The following is a 22,518-nucleotide window of genomic DNA, read 5'->3' on the forward strand; positions in this document are numbered from 1 at the left end:
CAGCTGGGGTGCATTTATATCCCAATCTCTCAATAAAGTGACATTGCTAAATTTGCATAACCCCCAAAACAATACATTTTCCTTAATTTATGATCCTGTAGAAAACAAAGAAAGTGCTTATTTTTATAAAAATTATGTGGTGAATCCACAGAAACCCCATACCACATCTTCATTGGAATTTCATCTACAGAACATTTCTTTAAGAGCTAAAAAATAATTCCAGTGTCAGGAATTCCTCAGGATGGCTCCAGCTGCACATCCAAGCCTGTTCCATCACCTGCACCAAACAAGGGCTTTGTTTCACAGTTCAAGTTTGGAAAAGTGCTAATTGTAATTTGATTTTTGCCCTGACAGGATTTCTGTGTGCCGTGGGTTTGGTGATGGTTTCGCTACTCCAGGACCAGTCCAATATTAAATTTTCTGCCTCGGACACTCTGGAAAGGGACCAGCAGGACCTGATGAAGGCACAGGGGGATTCAATATCCCCAGTTCAGCAGAGTGTGAGTAAAACTGGCCCAGGCCTGTTCTCTTCCTTTAAAGATCAAAATAAACATTCAGCTCTTGCTGGATCTCACCAAACCTACCGGTGACAGAGCAAACCCTGGAGGTTTTATTCCTGAAGGGTGGAAACCTGAGTTATCCTGCTCAGCTAATCTTAAACTCCAGCTGAATGTTCTGTTCCATTCCTTAAAATGAGTGGGAAAGCTGGGTTTTGTTCCCCAGCAGAAAGAACTGGGTTTATCCTGACTTTCCTTGCGGGATTTCTTGGATTTGCAGAGCACTCAATAATCTGGTGTTTGCCTTTTTGAGAAGCACAGGACATTCCCCCATCCCTGAGCTCAGCATCCTGCTCCAGCCTGATGTGTGTCCTCTCAAAGGCTTCCTACTAATTACTCATCCCTGATACCAGGGAAATGTGCATATTTTCATTATATGCATCTTTTAATCTTAATCTCCAGCTGAATGTTCTGTTCCATTCCTTAAAATGAGTGGGAAAGTTGTGCTGTGTCCCACTGCAGAAAGAACTGGGTTTATCCTGATTTTCCTTGCGGGATTTCTTGGATTTGGAGAGAGGAGGGAAGGGAGCACTCAATAACCTGGTGTTTGCCTTTTTGAGGAGCACAGGACATTCTCCCATCCCTGAGCTCAGCATCCTGCTCCAGCCTGCTGTGTGTCCTCTCAAAGGCTTCCCAGTAATTACTCATCCCTGACACCAGGGAAATATTTTCTTTACATGCATCTTTTAATCTTAAACTCCAGCTGAATGTTCTGTTCCATTCCTTAAAATGAGTGGGAAAGTTGTGCTGTGTCCCCCTGCAGAAAGAACTGGGTTTATCCTGATTTTCCTTGCGGGGTTTCTCGGATTTGGAGAGGAAAGGAGCGCAGCACCCTGCTCCAGCCTGATGTGCGTCCTCTCAAAGGCTCCCCACTAATTACCCATCCCTGATGTCAGGGAAATATTTTCATTATATGCATGTTTTCAGCGGCAGGACCCAGACTGCAGCCTTGCTGCAGATTAAAGAGCTCCTGAGTGGTTTCTCTTTGCTGGAGAGCACAAGGGAGGGAGGAGATGACACAGGAGGGTTGGGGTGTCTGCCCAGAGCCTGTCCTGTGTCTCCAGATGAGTGTGGCCACCCTAATGAAGGGAAGTGATGTAAGCACCAACATTTCTGGAGCCTGGAAGCCCAGCAGGGATGAGATCAAGCTGATTTGACTAAACTTGCAGGCGACAGGGCTTGCACTTACCGCATTCCTGTCATTTAATCTGTCATCACCCGACCTTCCTCAGCTTTTCCCTGAAATGGGCAGAGCAGAGTCGAGGTGTCCTTGTTTTTCAAGGACAGCTCTGTTTTCTGAGTGCTTTGGGTCGGAAGGGACTTAAAGATCATCCTGCACCAGGTTCCTCCAAGACCAATCCAACTTGGCCTTGCTTTTATTGATTAATTAATTGCTGAATAGTTTTGGATACCAAGCAACCAGAAAACCCTCGAGATTTTTTTAGGGCTTCCCTGCATGAAGGTGGGCAGAACTGGTCATGTCATACTTGCCATTTAAAATGTATTTTTAATATAATTAAAATATAAATTTTACATTTGAAATTTACTATAAATAAATAACTTAGACAATGAAAATAATAAAATATTTGCTCAAACTTAAATACTAACCTTAAATGAATGAATGTCAATTTAAAAATTTCTCTAAATAAATGGCTTAGATAAGGAAAATAATAAAATATTTGCTCAAACTTAAATATTAACCTTAAAAAATTAATGTCAATATTACATCACATATTACATTTATGTTTTAATTGCATTAAAATATAAATTTTATCTTTTAAAAATGGCTATAAATAAATAACTTAGATAATGAAATTAATGAAATATTTGCTCAAACTTCAATCTTAACCTTATATAAATGTCAATATTCCATTGCAGCTTTTACTGTGATTAAAGTATTAATTTTGTCTTTTAAAATTTCTATAAATAAATAACTTAGATAATGAAAATAATGAAATATTTGCTCAGACTTCAATCCTTACCTTAAATAATTAAATGTCAATATTCCATTGTGTATTACATTTATATTTTGATGTAAAAAAAAAGTCATTAAAATATAAATGTTATATTTTAAAATTTCTATAAATAAATAACCAAGACAATGAAAATAATAAAATAACTTACATAATGAGAATAACTTAGACGATAAGAGAGATCAGCGCTGGGATTGTAGCCTTGGGATTTATCCCCATAGGGATAAATCAATAATATCAATTTATCCCCCATAGGGATAAATCAATAATAACTTAGACAATGAAAATAACTTAGACAATAATAAAATAACTCAGACAATGAGAATAATAAAATATTTGCTGAAACTTCAATCCTGACCTTAAATAAATCAATATCCATATCCCATCACAGGATAACCCCAGCTACAGCTGCCCGCCCTATGAGCCAGACACCCGGACAGAGAGGACAAGCTCAGAATCCTCTCCCAGCCCCAGCCCTGCCTCCCCATGCCAGGACCCCATCCAGGGAGGGTTCCCTGGCAGCCAAGGGATCCCCTGTGGCACCAACAAGTTCAGGGCATCCTTCGGCACCGAGAGATTCCGGCGCTGCAGCTACGAGGAGAACGCTGCCGGCAGCTACGAGCGCTTCCTCAAGAGCACCAGGAACCCCTTCCACCCCTACAAGAGGCAGATCAGCGAGGATGTTTTCCAGGAATCTCACCAGGCCCTGCCACCAGAAGTGTCTCCCTTCAAAAATCACAGGAGCATCGATGGCTTCGAGGGTCTGCCGGGATCTGCCGAGGAGCCGGAGGCGTTTCCCACCCACATCCCAAATATCTCCGCAGAGCAGCCGTGGTGTAACAGCATCCAGTACAGCTCCAGTACGGGGCAGGAGCACGGCGCCCAGGTCATGGTCAGTGGGGTTTGGTGTTGTTTGCATTGTTTTCAGTGGTAAAATTGTGCTTTTGGAAGGATTTTCTTATTGGGAGGATTTTCTTGTTGTAGCGACTGTGTTGGTGTTTATCGCTCTGTCAAGCTGGAGGTCAGGGAAAGCAGATTTAGAAATATCCATGTTTATTTGTCCAAGTTCTCTATTTTCTGGTCTTTTCCTCAAACAATCCTCAGAAAGATGCACAAGGACAAATGATTTTCCGTCAGAGGGGGTACACGAATCCTAGATGTTTATTGCTCTGTCAAGCTAGAGCTCAGGGAAAGAGATTTGGATATATCCATGTTTATTTGTCCACATTTTCTATTTTCTGGTCTTTTCCTCAAAGAATCCTCAGAAAGAGGCACAAGAACAAGTGATTTTCCATAAGAAGGGGTACCTGAATCCTAGATGTTTATCACTCTGTCAGGATACAGGTTAGAGCTCAGGGAAAGCAAATTTAGACATATCCGTGTTTGTTTCTCCAAATTTTCTCTTTTCTGGGCTTTTCCTCAAACAATTCTCAGAAAGAAGCACAAGGACAAATTATTTTGCGTCAGACAGGATACATGAATCATAAATATCCAAATTTGTCATCAGTTGGGGTTTTCTACAAACAAAAGTTCACAAAACAATATTTTCAAGCATGAGGATGTGGAACAGATTTGGTCCAACAGCTCACCCGCACTTTTCTCAGTGCAAATAGAAGAGAAAGCTCCAAGACATCAAAAAATAAATATCAGCTCTGCTTATATGTGCAGTGCAAAATTACCTGAGCTGATTTCAATACCAGATGGAGGCAGCTGCCTATTTAGGGCAGCAGAGATCCCTGAAAAGCAAATTAAATTCCCCTCCAGTGTCTCCACAAGACCTCTGCTGTGATCCAAGGTGCAAAGTGCATCTTGATCATCTCCTGCAGCCAAAAAGAACAATTCCACCCGCCAGAAAGGAGCTCTGAGCTGGTTCTGAATGGCTGGGACAGGAGGAATTCAGAGCTACAAATGGAAGAGGAGTTTAAAAAAGAAAAAATATTAATTGGATTAAGACCAAAAGAATGGAGAGATGTTGTCAGGGAACATACCTGGGGATTGAAGCCATCCAGGTTAAGGAGGAAATCGATCTAAATCTCTTATTTCCTGGATAAACACTCATCTAGGTCAGAGGAGTTCAGTGCTGCAAAACCTATGAGCAGCTGATGAAAAGGAAATTCCCATTTTCTTCCCAAATCCCTGCAGGATGCAAAGGCAGCAGTGCAAGAGCCCTTTACAAGCAGGTGTAGCTACTCCCTGTTGGGTCTTGCCAGCACCCAACTTCCCACTTTTAAATCACTTCCGTGCTGCTGGAAAGTTGAGACTTGCCAAAATCTTCATCTTCATATCACCAAAATAACACGGATGCTTATTGATAATGGATGTCAAATCAAGTCTAATTTGTGCTTCTAACAATATAACATTAAAATACTGAATATTTTTATATTTATTAGATATACTAGATATATATTTTTATATATTAGATACACATGCATGATATATAAAATATATATAAGAAACAATGTGTGTATATGTTTATTTATTAATATTTTTAGATTAAAATGCCATAAAAGCTGGCCATGTTTTAAAGCAGAAGGATAAGTGCTGTTGGATTCTTGGAAAAAGTTTCTCACTGAATTCCTCCATTTTTTACATATTTCCTGCGTCTTGGTTGAACCCAGCAGCCAGCCCAGTGTGGTTTTTCTCTGCCACCTCTTTCCTGAACATTACAGACCTGCCAAAATTCCAGAGGCGCTGCCAGCCTAAAGATAAAATCAGGGAGAATGAAAGACGAGGGAGACACTTGTGCACACTCAGGAGTGAAAGCTGGAGTGTGTGGGTTGTGTGTGCAGGGAGGAAAAAAAATAAGAATATACACAGAGCTTGATGTTTTCCTGAATTGTTCTGCGCACGGAATGTGGGCTGGGGTTTCCTTTTTTCAGGCTGTAGTCGTGGAAATGCAGGAATTGGTTCGTTTCTTCATGGAATCACGGGGTGGTTTGGGTTGGAAGGGACCCTGAAGGTGCTCCAGTGTCACCTCCTGCCATGGCAGTGTCACCTCCCTCTGTCCCAGGGATGGCCAGCCCCAGATTTGCACCATTAAAACACAAACCAACTCCGTCAACCCTTACCAAAGCGCAACTAAACCCCAAAAACTCAACGTAACGAAGGCAAATCCAGACAGTGATTAATTATCCTGCTTTAAATTCAGCTGTTTTCTCTAATTGCTCATTTTTTGGCTGTTTTGCAGCAGGATTCAGACCTGAAGCTCAGGACATCCCCGCTGGAAGGGCAGCCTGGCCTGTATTGCTACCAGCCCCAGGTGCAGCAGATGTATTGCTCCTCACACCCCTTCCACCAGGTCAGTACAGCACCAAAACCCTGGTTTTTAGCACTAAAATGGTACAAAAGTTGCGGTAATCATCATTTTTAAAAAATATTTAAAATATCTTTACATTTGTGTGTTTGCAGGGCTGTGTTTCTATGCCTACATTCACTTTATAAGATCTAAAATCAACCACAGCTAAATGCAATTTAAGATGCTCACTAAGAAAAAGAAGAAAAAAATGCCAAACCAAAACTTGTGAAATAGAATCTTAGTACTGGATATTTATATTTTCACCATTGCACTCGAGAAAATTTGCTTTGGAGCCAGATAAATTATTAATATAACTCTTGATATTTCAGGATCTTAATTAACTGTGTGTCCTAGAGTGACACACTAATTTCCTTTAACTTGAGTTCCTTTAATTTCAGGGAAAAAAAAAACCTAAATAGATTGCTGAAATTCAGACCAAACACAGAAAAATATTTTAAAGTGAAATTGGAACAGCAAAATGATGTCCGCTTTCCTTGTGCTTGATGGCACACACATCTTTTGAAACCTTTTGCCTCTTGCATCATCCCCAGAGCAAGGTTAGTCAGCTGAAGCATTATTGACAATAATAAAAATCAAAATAAAATATCTACAATTAAATATAAATATAAATATAAATATAAATATAACTATAAATATAAATATAAATATAAATATAAATATAAATATAAATATAAATATAAATATAAATATAAATATAAATATAAATGTAGGGAAAGTGATATTGTACTACCATCCTAACTTACAAATCCATTATCGTTATTTTAGAAGAAAATGGTCCCAAAATGGTGCCAAAACAAAGCTCTGCTGCAAATACAAACTATTGTGGATATGTCACAGTTCCATATATATCATTCACTATAAAAATGCCATTTCTGTGTGCAGAAACCCCACTTAACTTGTGAATTCACAGAATACTCCTAATTTCCCTATCCATTCTGCAGCAGGCACCTTTCCCCTGTCCCTGCTGGTTTGACAGCAGTGCTGTTTCTGTGCTGATCACATTCCAAAAACCTCCAGATTTAAAGCTGCCAGGCAAGATCCAACAGGCACCAAGAGGAAAATCCTCCATCCACCTGCAGGCTGGCACTGGGACAAATCTCTGAAGTGCAGCAGGTTTCTGTCAGACTTTTCTTCAATACCTGCTGCTTAATGTTAATATAGAAAAGAGTCTGGCAAGGTGTTGTGCTGCTCAGGAATAAAATAAAAATAAAATTTTTTAAAAATTTAAAAATTTAAAAATAAAATTTCAAAATTATCTAATAGGTGAAAGAGGTAGAATTGCTATCCCTGTGCCATAATCACATGCCATAATCACATAATCGTATTCTTCAATACCTATGCCTGTGCCATAATCACATAATCATATTCTTCAATATCTGTGCTTAATGTTAATGTAAAAAAAGTCTGGCAAGGTGTTCTGCTACTCAGAAATAAAATAAAAATAAAATGAAAAAAAAATTAAACAAAATTTTAAAAGGTCTAATAGGTGAAAGAGGTAGAATTGCTATCCTTGTGACATAATCACATGCCATAATCACATCATCATATTCTTCAATATCTGTGCTTAAGGTTAATGCAGAAAAAGTCTGGCAAGTTGTTCTACTGCTGTGGAATAAAATAAAAATAAAATTTAAAAAATGAAAAATTAAAATTGAAAAGAGGTCCAATAGGTGAAAGAGGTAGAATTGCTATCCCTGTGACATAATCACATGCCATAATCACATCATCATATTCTTCAATATCTGTGCTTAATGTTAATGTAAAAAAAGTCTGGCAAGGTGTTCTGCTGCTGAGGAATAAAATGAAAATAAAATTTTAAAAATAAAATTAAAAGCAAAATTAAATAAAAAATTTAAAAGGTCTAATTGGTAAAAATAGAATTGCTATCCCTGTGCCATGATCACATGCTGGAAAATGAGAAGAGCTGAGAAAAGTGGAATGAGCTGTCCTGCATGGAGCAGCCCCATGATTAACTCTTTCCATTCCAAGCTGGAATGGGGCAGTGCAAGCTCAGCCACTCCAAGGAGGTTCCTCTCTGCAGAACGGGCCCTGGAGTGAGGGATGTTCCAGCCCAGTTTTCATTAGAGGGATGAGAGGATCCAGCCCCTTCATTAATTCTGTGCAGATGATAAAACAGCCTCACCTTCCCCTCGGCTGGACACAACAGGAGCGGTGACTCAGAAGAGAAATGAGTTATTATTGACCCAAATGAGGAGCAGACACTGGCTGGAGCCACTCACCCACCATAAAACACCTTTCATGCCATGGCAGACTGTAAAACCAGCTCCAGCCTGTCATTCCAGCCCATTCCCCAGCCTCCCTTCCCTCCAAAAGGATTCATGAAACCAATAAAACAGAAATAATCCCTGAAACACCCAGGTCTGGCCTTTCATGGTGACATCAAAACCAGCCCTATCTTTCAAAGAGCCACCAAAACCAATAAAAATCAGAATTATTGTAGGAATTTCTTGGGTTTCTGCTCTTGGGGGAAAATCTGCAGCCAGTGCACAAGGCAGGGAGCACCACAGTGCACACAAAAATTAGTTCACAGCTGCTCTGGAGGCTCTAATTGTGCCCAATATTTGGTTTAAGAAGGCAGGACATGATTAATTATGTACATTTCATTCCTTTCACCATGCAAACAACTGAGTCTATTCAGTCTGGCTTTCCACATTCCATTTCAGGCAGTTCAGTGTGAGGAAGATAAAAGCAAACAGGCAAAGAAAACTCCAGCAGCCAGCATAAAATTACTGGGGAAATGACATCAATTGTTCAGAGTACAGAATAAATAAATAAACTGGGAATGTTTTGCTGTTTTAAGGGGACAAAGACCAAGAGCAATCAAAACTATTGATCCAAAAAAATAAAGGAATTAGAATTAGAAACTAAGGAGATGTCCAAGGGATTTTTCCCAATGAGTCTTGAGGGCTACGTGATGATTTTCCAGAGGAACCACATAAACCTCATGGCACAGGATGGGCAGGATGAGCAGTGAAACACCAGGACAGGGCTCAGCAGTGCCAGGGAAGGCATCCAGGTAGATTTTTTTTAATATCATGTGACAGAAATTCTAATTCTGGCCATGTCCTCACCCCTGGCATCCTCCAAGATTCATCTGGAAGAGGCAGAAATTCCTCTCTCCCAGAGCTGATGTTATCTTACCTAAACTACATCATGTTCCTTTGCTCCTGAAAAACTCTTTGCAGCAGGTTTAAACTGTAATTTAAGGGAGAAAAACGTGGAATATTCCGAAAAGAAAAAGACCAAGGGCTGTGTTAAAAAATTGAGGACAAATCTATGGAAGCTCTGGTGCAATCCAGGCTGTCTGTGGGGATCATCCCATCTTTCACCTGGCTTTTTATCCTGGTGATCCCTTCACTTTAAGCGTGTCTTGGAACAGGTTTGGTGATCTCCTGGAGAGTTTGGTCAGCATTTCTCAGGAAGCTCCTGTGGCTGGTACCAAGGCATAAATATTATCTGTTTTTAGGGGTCCTGGCTGTTATTTTCAGCTTTCTGATAGAGAAAATTGAATGGAAAAATCACTTGAGGTGGTGGCACATGAGCTCCTGGCCCTGTGGAGAAGGATTTTCCTTGGATTTTACTAAGGGAACAGACAGGGAGCAGCCCAACAGCTTCAGCATGAGACAGGCAGAGTGAAACCACCCCAAAAATGTCTCATGTGCTGCTTTCCTGACCCCTGGAATGACATCACTGACTTATTCCATAATAATACATTCATCTTAAATATATTCTGGTGCATCCATTTAAGTTCTTCTCGTTATTTGTTGAGTTTTTCCCTGCCTTGCACAGTAACAGTGATTTTAACAGAGATTTCGGGATACTATTCCCTTAGCAGCAAATATGATATGCTTTCAATTTTTGCCTTTCTGTACCCTCTCCACCTAAAAAAAAAAAAAAAAGGCAAAAAAATATAGCACACAAACCCAAATAAGGCTCAGGCAAAACTTCTCTGTTTCTTCCTATATTTTAGCAGCTTTACTTCCTCAGCTGGCTTTTATAAAGTGAACACTGGAGATTTTTACTCTGGTGGTCTGGGGTTTTAATGTCGATAAAATGACATCATTCATTATTTGTGTGCTTGTTCAGGGGAGGCTGAGCAGGCTGAAATACTTCAAAAGAGATGGCTGGAGGGAGATAAGCTTTAGGTCTATAAAATCAGGAATTATCTGGGGATGATTAATAGGACACGGCTCCTCATAGCAAGAAATAAAGAAGAAAATACTTTTTCCCATACAGTATCAGAAATAATGCTGTTATTAGGGAATATTTTTGGGAGCTTTTTGCTAAAATAAATGACATTTTTGCTGTCCCATCCAGTACCCCTCAGGCGGCAGCTACCCCGTGACTTACATCGCCTCCTCGCACTACCCCTACCAAAGGATTGCTCCTCAAAGCAGCCAAGAATCTCAGCAGCCTCTGTTCCCCAAACCCATCTACTCCTACAGGTAATCCAATCTTTTTCCAAGCCCTCACCTTACAGGAAATACCCCGTTCACCCCTGGCCCTGTTCCAGCATCGTTTGCAGCAACACGTTCGCTCCATTTGTCTTCTTGCCGGGCTGTTCTGTCCTGTCCCCGTGGATCACAGAACGTTCCAGGCTCTGGGGCCAGCCAAGGCACACAGAAATTAAGTGTTGTAAAGCAGGGGAGCAGTCTTGATCACTCCCCAAAACAAAAAAAAAAAAAATTTCTCTAAGGAAATAATTTAAGTGTTGCGAATTTCATCCGCACAAGACTGGTGCCACTGAGTTGTCTATTTTGTATTAAAAATTATTCTTTCCCCAGTTACTTGAGCAAGGAAATGCCTTGAAAACCTACCTACTATGGCAGTCACCACATGGGTTTAGCCACCAAAGTAGATCTGATAATTAAATTTTAATTATGACTCTGTCACTGTCAGTTTGATTCTCTCTGTGGCCTCCACCAGTCAAACAAACCTTCAATAACTCCACACCAGCAGGATTAGAAGGTCTTGTATCTGCTTTCTATGTTCTTTTATTTTAAACCCAGATTGGACCTTCTAGATTAACCTGGAGAATTACCTGTAGGAGTTAGGGAGATTGTTGTAATTGACTGAGTGAAACATAAAATCATCCTTGTATTTGTGCTATGACAGTGAGTCAGAATAACTACACACAGTGCAAAAATTGATCTATTTTTGGTTGTGAGGAGTCAGGCAGAAGAGGCTAAAATGCTTTTTTTTGTTGTTTTTTTTTTTCTCTCCCTAAAGCATCCTGATCTTCATGGCTCTCAAAAACAGCAAGACAGGGAGTTTGCCAGTCAGTGAGATTTACAATTTCATGACAGAACACTTCCCTTACTTTAAGGTGAGTTCCACGGGGATGGGGAAGGGAATCTCCCTCTAAGTTTATCTATCAGCAGAGGGAATAAGGGATGGGATTCCAGCTATGAAAAGGGATTATTTCTTAGGAGATTAATACCAAATCAATTACACACTACATACTCCCATGATCACAAGCTCCTCGGCCTTCTGCACCTAGGCAGAAATGTGAAACGTGGTAATATTTAACTCAAGAAGATGTTAAGAACTGTTCCAGCTGTGAGCTTGGGTGTACAACAGTGACCATCCCTCACCATAAAAAGGGTAAATAATTTAAAAATCACATTCCCTGCCTCCTCTCAGATCTCAAACACAGGCAGAACTGGTCTTGTGGCTTCCTGTGCCACCAGCAGCACCTCCAGACTGGTGTGGAAGCAGAGAATTCCAGATTATCCCACTCCATCCTGGAGCTGGGAAATTCATCTTGGGCAACAGCATCCCCTGCATGCCCTGCACAAAGAGAAGTGTCAGCTGTGCTGATGGCACTAAGCTGATAATGACATGGTGAGCTGGGGTGGGTGGTTTGCAGCAGCACCTCTGAAACTCGGATCCCTGCTGGTTGGGAATGGCTCCTCACAGCTGGAATGGCACTGGGAACTGCTCACTCAGCACAGGCATCCTGGAGCAGCAGGATTAGCTCAGGTTTTTGAAAGTAATGGAATCAGCGAGTGCTGCTCCACTCAGGGATTTTTGTTTTTCTGCTGATTCTTCAAAAGGACCTCACTGAAATCCACAGTGGGTGAGCTCAGCTGTGAGCAAGGCCCAAAAATGAAAATAAAGCCAGTGAGTCTGTCCTGTTTCCTATTGCAAATAGCCCTGCAGCGATCAGGGCAAATTTCAAACAGCCACAGCAAGGCACTTCAAACATTTGTAATAAAGGAACATTGAGAATAATGAAAAATAAATGTTCCAATACAATTCTGCAGTGGTTTTGGACACTGAGGATAAATAGAGCACACACGCACACAAACAGAAGATTGAATATGTCAGTAACCAGAGAAAAATGCACATTATCACAGAGGAAGAACTGTCAGGATCCATCACACTCCCAGATTTCCTCCCAAAGGAGTCACTAAGTGCTCCATCATTTGTTACAAGCAAGAAAAGGAGAAAAAAAAATAAAGAAATCTACCATTAGAAATCCCAGGGGAATCCACAGGAAAATAGCCAGAGTTTCAAGCAGAGAGGTGGGAATATTATTAATAATTTTTACAGGCATGTGGATGTTTATTCTTCAGATCAAACTGAAATTAATTCTCTGTTGTCTTATAATACAATTGATCATAAAATTAATCAGCAGCTTTAAACCAAATGCTGCTGCTGCCAGCATGGGCAGAATCCCTCAGACTCAGGACTGTGGCTCCTCCAGGTGTCACCATCCTGGTCCCTCCTGGTTTTTCAGGACCTCGTGTCTTTTTTAAAATTCATTTAAAAACTGATGAGAATGAGGTCACTGCTGTAGGAACAGAATAGAGCAGGGGGTACTACCCATAAATTCCCTATTTTGCACTTTACTTACAAATTCAGCCAAATGTATTTGACTGTCGCATCCTTAAAATAACCAGGGGAGAATGAGCAATCAGATATTACATTTACAGTCATCAATCCCTGTATGCCTCTGCTCTTTACTGCAGAGAATTACCAATACATGGCAAAATTTAAAATCCTCCACCCTCCCTGCTTTTGGAGACTCTTCAGCAAAATAAAACCGCATAAAAATCAGCAAAGAACATTTTGCTGCTGTTACCAGGGCTCACTAAAAAGCAGAATACAACAGGGGAAACAATTTAGGTTGGAGAAAAAGAGAGCAAGTGCACACAGAGCCTTGCTGGGATGATACAAGCAGAGTCAAATTAACTGGGATTCGCTGCCACAGCAAATTTAGTTTCTATGATGCAACAATCTCATTTCTAGTTGAAACAGAGCAATCCAACTCCTACGTCCTAAAAAAAAAAAAAAAAAAAATCCACACAGCTAAAGTTGAATTAGTCTTTGATGTACCTCTCCCTTCTCTTGAGACCTAGATTTAAAGAGAAAGGGTTTTGCAAGATCACTGAACTCTTTAAACTTCAAGAGCTGGTCAGGATCAGTGGGGCTGGACAATGATTTTCTCTCTTTTTTGTGGTGATTAGTGAGTCTAACAGAAAGCTTTAATCTTTTTAATTGGAGTTGTTGGGCTGAGAGGGCAGAAAGGTCTGAGGTGTGATGGGAGGGCTCAGGTGGTGTGGAGGTGGCACCTGGGGACATGGATTGGTGGTGGCCTTGGCAGTGCCAGGGGCTGGACTTGGTGCCCTCAGAGGGCTTTTCCCACCTCAGTGATCCTGGGATTCCCCAGCTGATTCTGCGATCCTGGGATTACCCAGCTGATTTTGCGATTCTGCACTCGCATCCCCACCGTGCTGAATGCAGTGTTTACCAAAACCAGCCGCAGCAAGGAGATTCCAGCTGCTCAAGAGCAGCCCCAGCAGCCAAAGTTTGCTCATTTACAATCACACCTGCTTTAAAAACTGGTGTTTTTCCTCTTAATAATCTCAGTGTGTTAATCCCTACCTGGGCAAATAAATTCTCACAGCTCAGCAATTCCGAATTTAATGCAAGAACCTGCTCGGCTCCTGGCAGCAGCCTCCAAAATCAATCCGTGTGCTTTTTGCTTGTACAGTTTGTAAAACCATCTCCTAATTTACACCCCCACACGTTCTGCAAGCCTCTGAGGAGCCCATGCCACTCCCAGCTGAGCAGAAACACCAATTATCCTGTCTAGGTACACAGGGGTGTGGGGAGCCTCTGTGCAGGGCAAGAAACAGGAATATTCTTCCAGGTCAGCTTGTTCAGTAGTTAAACGCACAATTTAGCTGGGAGGAACAGCTTTATTCACTTTTGGAACTACCAGAAAGTTGCTTGAATATTATCTGCAAGGGAGAAAAAACTGATTTGTTGTGTTTAGTGTGATCTTATGGCAGAAAAGGCTTTAAAGGTTTGGGGTTTTCTCTCTTCTCCTCTTCTCTCTTCTCTTCTCTTCTCTTCTCTTCTCTTCTCTTCTCTTCTCTTCTCTTCTCTTCTCTTCTCTTCTCTTCTCTTCTCTTCTCTTCTCTTCTCTTCTCTTCTCTTCTCTCTTCTCTCTTCTCTCTTCTCTCTTTTCTCTTTTCTCTTTTCTCTTTTCTCTTTTCTCTTTTCCCCTTGTATTACAGTTTGTGTTGTCTCACCCATGAGGCAGAATAGTGAAATGCTGACATCAGGTGGGCCAAAATGGAAGAGGCTCTGCTGCTCTGAAGGGGGAATAGTTTCTCTTTTAGTAAATAGTATGTATTTAATTCCACACCTATTTATTTTTTAATGAAGTGAGTATTAAATTTGATCCTCATCTCATCAATAAGGTTTTTAATGCCTTAGTCCGCACAATAGTTCTTTACAAGCTACAAAATAACAAGTTTTACGTTCCTTATAAAAGCATGTACAGAAAATTAAATCCTGATAAAATAATTTCATCAAAGTACGTTCAAATTTCACAGTCTGCCTGGTGAAAGCCAAAATGGGCTCAGATTAATTCATAAAAGATGGTCTAAGAGGAAGTCTGATGGACTAGGCAGCAATTAAAGAAATTATCAAACTATCAAAAATCTGGCGTTGTATGAGAGAAGGATCCTAGTAATAAAGAGTAAAAATGGAAAAAAAATTATTAACCTAAGAGGGAAATTCTAATTTTAACATTTAAAAAAAGACTGTGGAAACTCACATTTATTTCTCATGCTCTCTGTTCAATAATTCTCTACTTGATATAAACAGTTATGATGACAAATATTTGCATCCATGAATATGAATCAACAGCCATGGACAACCTCCCCCCATTTCAGAGAGCTGATTCATTTCCTGCAATCCTTATGAGGAATTGAGAAGAAAATATGAGGATTTTTTGGCAAAAAGAAAATAATCATTTTGATGATCCAGTTTAAAGAACCTTCCAGCTTCTTCTGCTGAGTTAAAAGCAAATGCAAAGCACAGAGATGAGTGATCAGCTGTGGAAACCTGTATCTCATCTGGAGGGCTTGTGATTAAACCATTTGCTTATGTAATTGGCCAGCACACAAAGTTACACTTACAGTAGCATGGAAAACCCCTTTGAAGTCTGCCTGGACACTGAATTTGAGCCCAGGTGGCACAAAGTACTTTAATGATGAATTGGAAATATTTCTAGGTGTTCTAAAATAGATTCTGATTTCGTGTTAGTTCTTGAACATGAATTTTTACACACTTAATTCTGGTGATGTGCAAATTCACTCTTAGAGACCCAGCAGGTCTCCGACAACCTTTTTGCTTAGAAGATCAGTTGATATTTTATCTCATCCCTCTCTTCCCACACAACATGACTGTAACATTTTTGTGGCTTCCCTCTAACGTTCAAGCTTCTCACTGCAGAGAAGGCACAGACTTAAACAGCGTTTCTTGTAACCTCACCAGTCAAAACACAGTTATATATATACACATACATTTTAAATTTATTTATTTATTTTTAGCTTTTAATTTATTTTTTTTTTCAAGCTGGTTCTTACATTGGGTTTGTTTCTCCAGACAGCTCCAGATGGTTGGAAGAATTCCGTGCGCCACAACTTATCTTTGAACAAGTGCTTTGAGAAGGTTGAGAACAAGTCAGGGAATTCTTCTAGGAAGGGCTGTTTGTGGGCTCTGAATCCAGCCAAGATTGACAAGATGCAGGAGGAGCTTCAGAAATGGAAGAGGAAAGACCCAGTTGCTGTGAGGAAGAGTATGGCAAAGCCAGGTCAGTCATTCGTCCTTGTTTTAGCTCTCAGCTCTCCCCAGAATTTTTCTGTTCACCAAGATCCATAAAAGAATTTAAATATTATTTAGGAAAATATTTAAGGATTTTTCCTGGTTGTCAAAACAAGTAAAAAATTAATATCAGAATTAAAATAGACCCAGTTTTGTAGATATTTACAGATAAGCACAAAGAAGCTTCCCCAAGAAAATATTCTCTCTTGACATGTCTCTAAACTTTAAGATAAAAAGCAAGGTTGGATGGGGATTGGAACAGCCTGGTGTGGTGGGAGGTGTCCCTGCCCATGGCAGGGGGGTGGAATGAGATGATCTTCAACATCCCTTCCAATCCAAACCACTCTGTGACAAAAAGAACGCTGAAATATGAAATATCAAATAAAATCTGAGATTAACTGCCAAGTATCCAACCTTTAAAAGTGGAATGTATTACATTCTCACTTGGCAACAATAATTTAAAAGCAAACATCTCAGTTGGTTATAGCATGGTGCTAATATCACTGAGGTTGTGAGTCCAATCCCTGTATGGGCCCTTTACTTAAGATTGGACTTGATGATCCTTGTGGGTCCCTTCCAACTAAGAATTTCAGGCTTTGGAGGTTTTAATATATAAAAACTAGCAACTTCTGTTAGCCTGTTCCTGAATAACAGCAGAATTCCTGCTGGAAGTTATCCAGGGAAAGTCAGCCACGGACTATCCCTTGCCATTTTCTGAGTAGCATCACAACTCCTGCTGCAAGCTGTGCAGGGATAAATCAGCCATGGGCTTTTCCTTGTCATTTCCTGAGCAGCACCACAATTCCTGCTGCAAGCTATGCAGGGATAAATCAGCTTTGGACTTTCCTTTATCATTTTCTGATTAACGCCACAATTCCTGCTGCAAGCTACGAAGGGATAAATCAACTATGGACTTTCCCCTTGATATTTTCTGAGCAGCATCACAATTCCCGCTGCAAGTAATGCAGGAATAAGTCAGCTGTAGACTTTCCCTTGTCATTTTCTGAGTAACACCACAATTCCTGCGGCAAGCAATGCAGGGATCGGTCATTCACGGCCTTTCCCTTTTGTTTTCCAGAAGAGCTTGACACCCTGATAGGCGACAAGAGCGAGAAGCTGCGCTCGCCGCTGGTGCCGTGCAGCCCGCCGGGCGCTGCAGGTGCCTCGCTCTCCAGGCAGATGGCAGCGCAGCCCCATCCCTTGTGCGAGCCCCCGCTCTCCTCGGGCATCCCGCAGGGCTTCCCCGGCATCCCCGGCTCGGCAGCGCTGCACGCCAAGAGCCCCCTGCCCGCCCTGCTGGGGGGGCAGCAGCCCGGCTGCTTCGCGTCCCCGCAGGGCTTCCCGCAGGTCCCCACGGCGCTGCTGCAGCACACGGCCGAGCCTCAGAGCCTGTTCCCTGCTGGGGAGGCTCAAAGCCAGCTCCGGACTCAGCCCAGCATCCCTCAGGATTCGCCAGTGCCGGCTCAGAGCCCCCCGAGCTGCGGGATGAAGATGCTGCCCGAGCATTCTCCGGCCAGGACGGTGCAGGACACGCTGCTGCAGGAGGGAGACCTCAGCAATGACATCGATGCTCTCAACCCGTCCCTCACTGATTTTGATCTCCAAGGTAGGTGCTGGAGGTGTTTTTGTCTTGGAGAGTCAGGTTTGTTACCTCCCATCCTATGGATCCCATTCCATCCCATGGATCCCTCCCATCCCATCCCATCCCATCCCACCCCATCTTATATCCCTTTCCATTATTCCATCTCATCCCATGGACCCCATCTCAGCCCATGGATACCATCTCATCCCATCCCATTATCCCATCCCACCCCATCCCATCCCATCCCATCCCATGGATCCCATCCCATCCCATCCCATGGATCCCATCCCATCCCACCCCATGGATCCCATTCTATCCCATCCCACCCCATGGATCCCATTCTATCCCATCCCAGCAATCCCATCCCACCCCATGGATCCCATCCCATCCCATCCCATCCCATCCCATCCCATCCCATCCCATCCCATCCCATCCCATCCTCCACAAGATCCATTTCTCTCCCTTTTCTGACGCCTCCACGCCGCTGTTACAAACCTCACCTTCCTGGGTTACATTTTATATAAACACGATGTAATTTTGTGTTAAATCTTTGAAAAGTTTCCCAAGGAAGATACAGATTTGCATCCAGGAACGGAAAAAACATTCTTACTGCCCCCCTGGCTACAATTGCTGATATTAAATACTGCAATACAGTTTGTAGAATGTGTTCTTTGAATTCAGACCTGCTTTCAACTGAAAGCTACTCAAGCGCAGCTATTTAGTGCCATTCTTACAAGAGAATTGTCGAGTGAAAGGCACCAAGAGAAATAAATTTGATTAAATTAACATGCTAGCATTTTTCTTTATCAATATTGATTCCACATCTCTGCTAAAAAGGATGTTTTTTCCCTCTTCCCAAAGCAGTAATAGCATCTACACCCAAAACAATTACACTTTCTGAGATGTCTTCTTATATTCTTCATAAATATACATTTCTAACAGAATTTTTGAAAGAATTTTCTAAAGTTAACGCTCCTTTCACCCAGATTTAAATGTATGGAGACAGACATATAATAATAATCTAAACAACCTCCTCCCTTCCTCAGTCCCATCTCCACACAAATGTTTAATAACCAACATCTCCTGCAACACAATGATTCAAAAAGCAAATATAAAGGAACATATGGAGAGAAAATAGAAAGAAATTTGAATTAATCTGTGCTGATTCTTTAGCTTATTTTCTGCCTCTGTCAAGGTCAGGATTGAAGGTGGTATTTTGTATTCAGGCTCAAATGTTTGTTATTTCTTATCTATACAAATTGTGAGTTCTACAGCATTCTACTAACAAGCTACAAAATGGCTCACTATCTTTCTCTACAAGGCCTTTTAAGGCTAAATTATCCAATTAAGAAATGAGACCTAAATTATTTTTACTTTTAACCCAATAACCAACCACCCAAAATCCACAATGCTGAGACTTTTCTGTCCAATTACACAAAACCACCCAAACCCATGGAGAAGAAGGTGAAGAAGAAGAAGCAGCCACAACACTAAAATCTGCATCTTAACGTAGATATAGATATAGATATAGATATAGATATAGATATAGATATAGATATAGATATAGATATAGATATAGATATAGATATAGATATAGATATAGATATAGATATAGATATAGATATAGATATAGATATAGATCTATATGTATATATGTATATATGTATATATGTATATATATAATGCTTTATATATATATTGTTATATTGCTATATATGTTATAACATTATAATAGCTATACCATAATATAATATATGTAATATAATTATATATAATAATATATTAATATTATTATATATTTTCTATATTATTATATATAGTATATATATTGTAATATAATCAATTCTGTATAAAGTATATAATATGTCCTATATGATATGTAATATATAAATTGTATATTATATATAAATTATAAATAATATATAATGTATAAATTATATATTATATAAGATAGATATAACCTATCTTGTAATATTATAGCTATATCATATTGATATTATATATATGTATATGTTAGCTATATAATATATATATTTTATATATATATTAATTATATATATTATATATATTTATTTATATATAATATATATATAAAAATATATAATATTTATATATATATAATAATGAACCTTGAACTCTATGTTTTCCACCCTGTGATATTACACACTTCTATTCAAGGTACACACCCATAACCCATAATCTCAGCTCTATCATTCAATTTTGGAAACCTTCTCGGACCAAATGTAGTATTATTCTCTCGGGGCTAAAAGAGCTGGGTTAAAAGTAAAAAACTGAAAATTCTCAGCATCCAGGGCTCTAACAGATCTATAAACCAACATGGGATGGTTTTTGTTGTAGGGAATCTTTGGGAGGAGCTGAAGGACGACAGCCTGGCCGTGGATCCCCTGGTGCTCATTTCATCATCCCCGCAGTGTTTTCCCTCGCACTGCCAGCTGGAGAGCGGCGGCCCCGGCGCGCACGGGGGCGCGCACGGGAGCGCGCACGGGAGCGCGCCCGAGCTGCAGCTCACCACGCTCTATTCCGCCTTCATGGAGCTCGACACGGTGTCCCCGTCCTACCTGAGCAACACCCCCGGCTCCAAACCCATCGCCCTGATGTGAACCACAGCCCCGACACCCCCCCTGACCCACGGGAACAGGAATTTTATCTCATTTTTTTTTTCCCAGAACTCACCCGCAGGATATGTAGCTTTATCGTGATGGTTTTCTACAGACTGATATTAAAGCAAAAAAATAGAAAAAAAATGTATAATATTATTTAAAGAGGATATGGTTAACAGCTGAACTTGTCAACACCGTTTTATCAAGGCACTCATCTTCTTCGTCTTCCAGAAATAAGAAGCTACTCATCTTCTTCTTGACCTTCTTTTTCCTCTTTCTTTCTTTTTTTCTTTGACAAAAAGCTGCTTGGAAATCAGCACAGAACTCACAGCACACAACAATTTAACTTATTTCTTGGAGCCACTGATGGCAACAACGTCCACCACAGACCATCCAAAAGATGAAATCTACCTATTAAAACATTTGTAGTCCCCTTGAAAGAAGGGACCCGTAGTCCCCCTGGGTTTTGGTAAATGTGAACTGAAAATTCTGCAAGTATTAGAAGACAGAGGACAAGCTGCTGACAGACAAAACCAAAGCAACAAATATGCTTCAGTGGAAAACATCAAAGTTTTACTGTATTTAAAAAGAAATTTTAAACTCTGCTTTTTTAATAAAAAAAGAACAAAACTATTTAGTAGAATTTTTACTTGGCTGGAAATTATTCCCATTCATGCCTCTTATCTTTTACCACATAAACTAAACATTAACTGAATTATTGAGCCATATTTTTTTAATGGTAATAAAAAAGAAGAGAGAAATTGCAGTTGGCCAAATCCAGAGAGCATCTGTGTTTTAATTGATCCCTCCAGGGGGGTTTCTTGTGATGCTGAACCAAACCTTGCAGCAGGTTCCTACTGTGAGCTAAACTTCAGGCCAGTTTTTCAGGAACGACCTTCTCCCTCTGATTTTCCACAAAGCTGGAATTAAAAAAAAGTAGAAAAATAGAATAAAATAGAATAAAACAATTTTGGTTTAAGTGATGCAATAAAAACAGAGTGAGCTGGAGAAGGAAGTTTAAAATTGAACTGAGCACTATGGAAAATAGTCCAGAAACCCCCAAAAAATTGGGTTACCTGGAGAAGCTGTGGCTGCCCCATCCTGGAAGTGCCCAAGGCCAGGTTGGACAGAGCTTGGGACAATTTGGGACAGTGGAAGGTGACCCTGCCCATGGCAGGGGGTGGCACTGGGTGACCTTCAATGTCCTTTCCAACCCAACCCATTGTGGGATTCTCTGATCTCCTTTCACAGATGATGTAAACTCAGCCTAAACCAAAGAGGGTAAAACTTGAGTCAGCCTGGGTGACTGAGACCACGAAAAAGCAAGGATGGAACAAAGGAGATGGAATTGTTAAAATAAAGACACAGAGGTTAAATTGGCCGCTGTCTCCCAGCAAGGTGGCAGCTCTGCCCAAGCCAAGGCCTAAAGCTACACCCTCACCCTTTCCTACTAGTCCAGACTTAAAATCAGATTAGGGGCAGACGGATAAAGGGGACTTAGGAGGAGCACACGTGATGCAGCTTTGTAATCCCTCACGCAAGCACCAAGAAATCCTCACTTGACTCCAGCTCCTCTTCCTGCAAGCAGAATAAGGAGCAGAAGAAATGCAGCCAGGGAAAAAAAAAAAAAACAGCAGGATGAGAGTTATGAAAACATATTAGAGCTGGGGGAATCAGGTATTGGCCATCTTAAGGTTTGGATAAAGAAATGCAGAAAAAGTTAAGTATGACACATTATTAGAAATGTGAATATTATGGTAAGTCTAAAGTATATAGTGAGTAAAAAGCTGGTAAACAGTATGTAAATATAAATATAGATATAAATAACTCTAACTCTAACCATAAATATAAATATAAATTATAAACATAAATTATAAAATATAAATTATAAATATAAATAGATATAAATATAAATAGATCTAGGTATATAAATAGAGATATACATTATAAATATAACTATAAATGTGCCTATAAGTATAAATATAATTTATATTTATAAATATAAATATGTGAGTGATATATATACAATGTATATAAACACAGCATGTGTATATAAAACACTGTACATGAACAGGAAATTATATGTGCATATAACATTATATGTACACATAAAATACTATTTATAAACAGTATGCATGCATTTATATATATATATATAACACTAAATAGATATTAAAAACACAGTATAAATACATATATATTCAGATATATAGTCAGTGTAATTTAAGAGTCACCAACTTACAGCTAAACACACAGTATTTAGAGTAGATATTTTTAGAGGGATATTATTACCTTAAGTGCTTTTTTAAAAAAAAACCTTCAC

The 22,518-nt window shown here is 40.1% G+C and overlaps 1 protein-coding gene across 1 annotated transcript; it reads left to right on the forward strand.

Annotated features, from left to right (window-relative positions):
• Positions 1-377: 377 nt before the first annotated feature.
• Positions 378-20,838, forward strand: FOXN1 (forkhead box N1). The gene is made up of 8 exons (XM_063173810.1): positions 378-500; positions 2,922-3,422; positions 5,718-5,828; positions 10,185-10,312; positions 11,097-11,193; positions 15,774-15,981; positions 17,071-17,598; positions 19,933-20,838. The coding sequence occupies exons 1-8, from the start codon at positions 381-383 to the stop codon at positions 20,193-20,195; spliced, it is 1,956 nt and encodes a 651-aa protein (XP_063029880.1). The 5' UTR covers positions 378-380; the 3' UTR covers positions 20,196-20,838.
• The last annotated feature ends 1,680 nt before the right edge of the window (positions 20,839-22,518 follow it).

Source organism: Melospiza melodia, chromosome 21, assembly GCF_035770615.1.
Source record: "Melospiza melodia melodia isolate bMelMel2 chromosome 21, bMelMel2.pri, whole genome shotgun sequence".
Taxonomy (NCBI): Eukaryota; Metazoa; Chordata; class Aves; order Passeriformes; family Passerellidae; genus Melospiza; species Melospiza melodia.

Excerpts from the sequence above, each read along its gene's own strand:
- FOXN1 (XM_063173810.1), top strand. The coding sequence starts at position 381 with ATGGTTTCGCTACTCCAGGACCAGTCCAATATTAAATTTTCTGCCTCG. Across the intron at positions 501-2,921 it reads TATCCCCAGTTCAGCAGAGT|GATAACCCCAGCTACAGCTG; the intron begins GTGAGTAAAACT and ends ATCCCATCACAG. Across the intron at positions 17,599-19,932 it reads CACTGATTTTGATCTCCAAG|GGAATCTTTGGGAGGAGCTG; the intron begins GTAGGTGCTGGA and ends TTTTTGTTGTAG.